Genomic DNA, 7,042 nt, shown 5'->3' with positions numbered 1-7,042 from the left:
ACACTCTCAGTACAGCTGTATTCTGTCGTCACAAGTGTCAATTCAGTTTTTGTGTCCGACAAAATTATCAATAATAGTGATAATAAAGTGTTTTTCTTACAGTAAAATAAGTGCAATTTTATGTGTTCTTTAGTCTCTGTTTTTACAATTTTTTATTTAATCTTGGAAAACATGTCAACTTGTGTGCGACAATCTCGTTTTCCTTGCTATATTTTGACACTAGTGACGTTGTGTTGAATTGGTTCATTTCTCTGTTGCCAGCTATTGTACTTGACAATCTATTTGCTTTCTTTTCATTTAGTAAATAAAAAAGATCACAATTAAGAATAGCTCTTTAAGTAAAAAAAAATCAAATCATATTTTGCTTCAACATAAAATACCATTACCTCTTGTAACATCATGCGTCGTTTTCAAGTATAAAATATAAGAGTGAATGAGTTGGGACGCAAGTTGTGTGATTCTAAAAATCCAATAATTTACAGAAAAGTTAAAAGGTCTAATTATTCAATTTTCTGCAGTTTGTTTTATTTCGACAGTTTCGCGGATTCGTCATGCTGTCACATTTATGTAAATATCATTATAATCATAATTCGGTAACCATGCATATTGTAATGTTTAAAATGGATATATATACAATATCCTAATATAGTTACAGGGTAAACACAAAGGATGAGTCTTCAAAGACGAGTGACGACTGCACAGAATGTAAATGTATTCCTATATATTCATGATTCCCTGCAACTCTATACTTGTTTCTTTCTTCAATAAATCCTTTTATCAGCTATTAAAATAATTTATTCAAGGCAGAAACCTTAACTTAACCTTAGGGTAGTCATATTTTACAAGTTTTAGGACGCCTTTGCAGTCTCATCCTTAGTGGGTAACCCTGTACATTCGTATAAAAATGTCAGGTAAATCCCATTTTCCTAAGTTTATGTGGGTAAATGAAAGTTATTTTCTTCTTTCTTTCTTGTTTATTGTCAGACTCTAAAATGTACGTGAATGCAGTAATCTGAAATAAATATACATTTTAAAGTATTTCCGTTTTTTACAACAAAATCAGGCCCACTAAACGGACTGTAAGCGTAATTTAGAATGCCCGGTTTACAACGATATCCTTTTAACCTTTGAATGATCATCGATGACAGAAAACTCCGTGTGTTTATCTCAAAGATGGTGTTTAAATTACAGAAACATGTGAAAGTAAGCTACGTTCCGAAGCGGTTTTCAAAATTAAAAAGTAAATGTTTTTATCTTTCTGCGATTTCTAAAAAAATATTAAATTAACATTTCTTGAATATAAAAGAGTGTTCAACAACTACAAGCTCTTTTTGTAGAAAAATGAATAAATAAATAAAAGATCATCCATCATCCTTGGTCAGTCAACTTGTTTAAACGGAACTGTTATGAATCAGACACTCTGATCTAGTCAATAGGAAACGAGAGGTAGTATTAAGTTACGACTTTACGTACTTTTAATCTTTTAAATACCTCTCTATCCTCTGGAATATATGCAAAGGATTTACATATTGCAAAAATATGAAATAATATTTAAGGTTACCTCTCTAAGGTTTGTAGTCTGGATCATCTAAATAATAATAATAAAATCAATAAATCTTAAAAGAAAAATTGATAAAAGAAAACTTTCATTTGGTGTCAAAATTAAAAACGTAAAATTCATTAGGTCAACGTTAAAAAAGGTAAAATTTCGTTAAATCAAAATTAAAAAACGTAAAACTTTAATAGGTCAAAACCGAAATATTGTCAAAATTTCATTTGGTTCTAAACCTAAACTTTTTGATTACCTGGAAAGTATGAATGAATACATCTCCATGGGCTGGATAGAAACTGTAAATGCTTTCTCCATCTTCATCCCTTCATACATTAAGGAGAGAGACACCTGAAACAATTTTTTAGAGAAAATAGAACGATAGGGACATTTAAAGGAATTAGCAATTTTATTAAAAATGTAAATTGTGACGATTCTGTGGGTGTAACATTTTAATTTATTGCGATTTATTCGCAAATTGTTAAAATAAATGTCCTTAATATTATAACTATGTAATGTAAACTGTACTGTACTGGATGGTACTTAACCTGGTTAACTGAACTGCTGTACAGGGTTGGGAACATTTCGTCTAAACTAACCTAAATAAAAGATGGTTTTCACAAATCAAATACGAATATCTATAAATATTTACAAATATCTAAAGTTTAGATCAATGAGTGTAGTATTGATAGAGAGATAAAGGGGGTTGTGTATATTCTACTGTGACGTATTAGGACAACACATGAACTAGTTTTTAAGTAAACAATAAAATAGTCAATTGTCATTGCCCAGACAAGACATGTAATATGTTTCAGTATGATGTAAATAAAAAATATTTTCAATTTTTACTTATCAATTATATTTTACAGACCTTTATCTTCAGGGATTTTTCAGAAAAAAAGACAAATTCGACTTTTTAGTTCAAAGGAGGACGACTGTGAGACTCGAAATTGATTTTTAAATAGTCTACTGACATACAAAAAGCAATTGTGCACTTGTAGTGTGCTATGACCCATTTTACATACAAAGTCGATTTCCTAGCTACTGGTAGATCTATTTGCTTTATAATACCGTATAATATACACATTGTTAAATGTCGTCTACATATTCCACAGTTTGATGGGACTCAATGTAATGCACAAGTATAAAAGTAAAAAAAAACTGACTCACCTTTCCCCCACTTGTTTGGCAGGTTAGCCCCACCGGTTTATAACAGGAATTAAATCCTTGTCTGTGGATGATTAAAGCAGATTTATCACTTGGTGTCGGACTAAATATTCAAATTCAAATAAAGCCAAGATTGGATTTTTATTATAAAATTTACAAAAAGTTTCTAAAGAAATATTTTCAATAAATGTGGGACTAACATTTACTTTTTTACTCTTCAGAGGTTTGGTCATCACCATCACCGAATTTTAAATAGAAGAACATCTTCATTTTTTATCTTGAAAAGCTGCAAGTTAAGACAAAATCCTCCGTTTTCTGTACAAGAAATGAGATTGCCACATTTACAAAGAAACCACAGTCGAATTAATATTTAAAGTAAATAGCATAAATAGCTCGTTCCTTTTTGATAATACAAAGCTTTGAAGGACTATTTAATATTTTGATGAATTTGAATCCCTGTAAGTATTAAACGTCATTGTTCTAAGATTAATAAGATGAATATCACAATCCAGGTCCTTGTGTACAGCAGTATACTTAGTAGACAAGGAGTTACCATTCCCAGATAGGTAGATCAACCTAGGTAGATACAAGATTATATTTGGTAGTTAAATAATCAACCTAGGTAGATACAAGATTATATTTGGTAGTTACATAATCAACCTAGGTAGATACAAGATTATATTTGGTAGTTACATAATCAACCTAGGTAGATACAAGATTAAAGTAGGTATTTACATCATCATTAATCATCCTAGGTAGATACAAGATTATGGTACAGGGTGTCCCACGAAACTTGACAGTTGGTGAATAGTTTAGAATGTCTTTTTCCCTAATTTGTTAAGTTCTGTGATACCAAAGATCAATAAAAATATTAAATATTAAAGTCACATTAGATCTTTGATTTTAAAGTAAAATATAATTAAGCAAAAGATTTGTTTAACTAAAAATAGCTATTTATTAAATGTCATGTTTCGTGGGACACCCTGTAGGTAAATACATAATTAACCTAGTTAGAAACAAGATTATCCCATAATACTATAGATATTAAGTAGATACCTGAAGAATGGATTAAGTATGGAGTGTCGGATTGAAAGAACTAGAAGAGAAGGATAAGAAGCTGGTCCTTCAGGTTCCTCGATACATCCTTCAACCTGCTTCTCAAGAACAAGGAAGAACTGATGTCGAGTCACCTGAAATTATTTTAGTCATAAAAATGCAAAATAAAGAAATGTTCACAGTGAGGAATAAATTCTTGGACCTTTCTATTTTTCTGTCTGTATAATCTGTATGCTTACCTTATTATCCTGAACTCCCAGGATAATCCTCTATTACCTTATTATCCTGGACCCCCTGGAATAATCCTCTATTACCTTATTATACTGAACCCCCAGGAATAAACCTCTATTACCTTATTATCCTGAACCCCCAGGAATAATCCTCTATTACCTTATTATCCTGAACCCCCAGGAATAATCCTCTATTACCTTATTATCCTGGACCTCCAGGAATAATCCTCTATTACCTTATTATCCTGAACCCAGAGGAATAATCCTCTATTACCTTATTATCCAGAACCCCCAGGAATAATCCTCAATTACCTTATTATACTGAACCCCCAGGAACAAACCTCTATTACCTTATTATCCTAAACCCCCAGAAATAATCCTTTATTACCTTATTATCCTGAATCACCTGAAATAATCCTCTATTACCTTATTATCCTGAACCCCCAGGAATAATCCTCTATTACCTTATTATACTGAACCCCCAGGAATAATCCTTTATTACCTTATTATCCTCAATCACCTGGAATAATTCTCTATTACCTTATTATCCTGAACCCCCTGGAATAATCCTCTATTATCATCCTGTGCTAATCTTCTATCCAGCATTATCTCCAGTTCACCAGAGTTGAGACTGCTGCCGCCTAGGGGAGATCTGGAAACTAGAGACAGTCTATTCTTCTCATCCTAAAAATATTTAAGTTTCTAAAAGAGTTTATATATAATTTAAAGTAAAGCTACTTTTGTTTAATGCATAAAATAATAATATCAGAAACTTAAGTATTATTTCAATTGCATTGCATGTCTTCTTTATTGATGAAACGGCCAGTTCAACTTTTAGCTTTCATCAAAGCAGGACCTAGGTCTTTGCTGACGCGCTTCTAACAATAACTAGGAGTACAGGGAGACAAAGAAAAATGGCAAATCTAAGTTAAATGTACACATAAGAAACTTAAGGTATAAAAGGAAATTGAAGAGGAAAACAAGATAATCAATAAGAAATGCCTGCATTCATCTGTCAACGCTGTATTACCATAGAGAACAGAGGTTTTTATCTCTCTGGGTCTATGGAAAAGCTGGATTTGCACTCATTAAAAACAGGTCTGGTGTGCCAGTTTTCAAGTAAAATCTACATCCTTCCTAATTTGGAGAAGCATTAAGTACAAGTATAATTTACAAGTACTGCCCAAGTGTTCTTAAGACATAAGTTTCAAGAGTCCAACTGTTGTCAATCTACTCCTAGCCCAAAACCCCTTTTATTACATCTATCTTTTTTTTTAAGTAGAGATTCTGACATTGGGTCACACAAATTTTGGTGCAGTGTTCCTTTTTGTTTCCTCACCCTGCAACAGAGCTAGAAAAATTACACATTTACAAATCTATATTTTGTAGTTATCATTCAACAATCTACAAACCTGCTGAGATAGCAAATATCAGTACTAGAAAACTTGCAAGGGTTATTATTTCAAGATTGTTTATGGGTTAGTGTCAGCAGCTGAGATATTGAATTTTTAGAAACATATGATGAGCTAAACTTCCTTGCAACAAACCAGATATATCAGACAGAATTAAAAAAGAAGCAGAGATTAGCAGAATTCTGAACATTATTAATTTTTTTCATTATAACGATACAAAAAAAAAACAATTACTGATAGACCAACTAAAGTTGATCTAAGTACACATGACATTCGCCTGGGGGGAATATATTCCATTCAACTCTTCTGATCAGATGTTCTGTGATTGGTGAGCCTTGGGGAACCCGGGGATGAGATGGCTGACGATCTACTTTCTTTGCTGGCAAGATAAATGCCATTTCACGCCTTTCTCCAGCATCGATCTTACCCTAGCTGCCCTTTAAACCGCTCTTTGAATGTTGATGGATTGCACTCTGCGGCCGGCGGGTGGTATCTCTAGATGAGAAAGGGGTTAAATACCCTTGTCCGCCTACACTGCTGTGTATTTAAGGCTGCAAACATAATCAGGGTTCAATATTCTTTTGGACTGCATCTGGATTATTTGGCTTTATTCTTAGGTTGGTTAGACATTACATTTCTCCAACCAGGAGCAATGAACTTATATGATACAATGTACATATGGATGAACATTTGGTTGGGTTCACAGTATGCAGACTATTTCTAATACCAATTATTTTGAAAAAATCAAAAATCAATGTTGGGGTGCTGTTTCCCACTTGGGGTTTTTGGGGTCGTGGGATCCCCCCCCCCAAGGGGGAGGGTCCTGGGGCCCCAAGAATGCCAAAGTGGGAAAAATTGGAATACTGTAATACAATTAAAATAATTTTGTACAATTTTGTAATTATCTTTTATAAAAACCTTAAAAAAAAAAATTATTTGTAAATTTTTTTAATGAAAGTGCTCTAAGATTTTAATATTGTTTTTTTTTTCTCTCTAAAATTTATATTTTTAACTCGATTAGCATGTATTGTATAAGTGCATTGAATGTATTTCTAAAAATGTTTATTTAAAAAGCAGACTTCAATACTTTGAATTAGCATTATAATAAAATTATGTTTTAATTCTAGAATGAATTTGTATAGCACAATTAATTCAATTTATCACTACTTTTCTTATCATTTATATTATAGGGGTTAATTAAAATATTGAAATATTAAAATACTATAAAATTTTATTCTTTTTACTAGCTTTCACTATAAAAGTACTTGGAATTTTAAAATCAGGATCGGAACATTTCCATGGTTCCACCGACCGATGGAAATTTGAGAAAATCTGTCTTGGGGTACATAAGGTATGATCAGACATCCAAACAAACAAACAGAGATTACTACTTTATCTATATAAAGATGTGTGTGAAATTTATAATAATAATTAAGATATTAATACTACCTGAATATACATGAGTGTAGCAACAGGATACCAGTTGGCTTGAAGGGGCAGCTTAGAATAATGTTTTCTCCGAATCATCTAAATTCAGTTTATTTTATGAAATATCAAATTGGGTTTAGAATACAGGAACAGAACAAGGAATGGCATACACCTATTCAAAAATGATAAGTTCCTGTTAA

General features: G+C 32.0%; 1 protein-coding gene across 3 annotated transcripts in view; it reads right to left on the bottom strand.

The window, feature by feature from the left end:
- Positions 1-503: 503 nt before the first annotated feature.
- Positions 504-7,042, bottom strand: part of LOC111710355 (alpha-mannosidase 2) — a 28,465-nt gene continuing 21,926 nt past the window's right edge. For 2 of the 3 annotated variants that reach the window (XM_023484418.1, XM_023484419.1), the window contains exons 30-38: positions 6,864-6,941; positions 4,543-4,686; positions 3,773-3,906; positions 3,173-3,292; positions 2,720-2,819; positions 2,098-2,148; positions 1,806-1,900; positions 1,562-1,588; positions 504-1,012 (exon numbers count right to left, since the gene is read on the bottom strand). In XM_023484418.1, coding sequence (XP_023340186.1) covers positions 1,585-1,588; positions 1,806-1,900; positions 2,098-2,148; positions 2,720-2,819; positions 3,173-3,292; positions 3,773-3,906; positions 4,543-4,686; positions 6,864-6,941 — 726 coding nt within the window. In that variant the 3' untranslated portion in view covers positions 504-1,012; positions 1,562-1,584. The remainder of the gene's footprint in view (positions 1,013-1,561; positions 1,589-1,805; positions 1,901-2,097; positions 2,149-2,719; positions 2,820-3,172; positions 3,293-3,772; positions 3,907-4,542; positions 4,687-6,863; positions 6,942-7,042) is intronic. The other variant, XR_002767043.1, reaches the window with a different exon arrangement.

Source organism: Eurytemora carolleeae, unplaced genomic scaffold (genome assembly GCF_000591075.1).
Source record: "Eurytemora carolleeae unplaced genomic scaffold, Eaff_2.0 scaffold1049, whole genome shotgun sequence".
NCBI classification, from domain to species: domain Eukaryota; kingdom Metazoa; phylum Arthropoda; class Copepoda; order Calanoida; family Temoridae; genus Eurytemora; species Eurytemora carolleeae.
The sequence above is the reverse complement of the archived record's forward strand: the minus strand, read 5'-3'. Positions and strand labels throughout refer to the sequence as shown.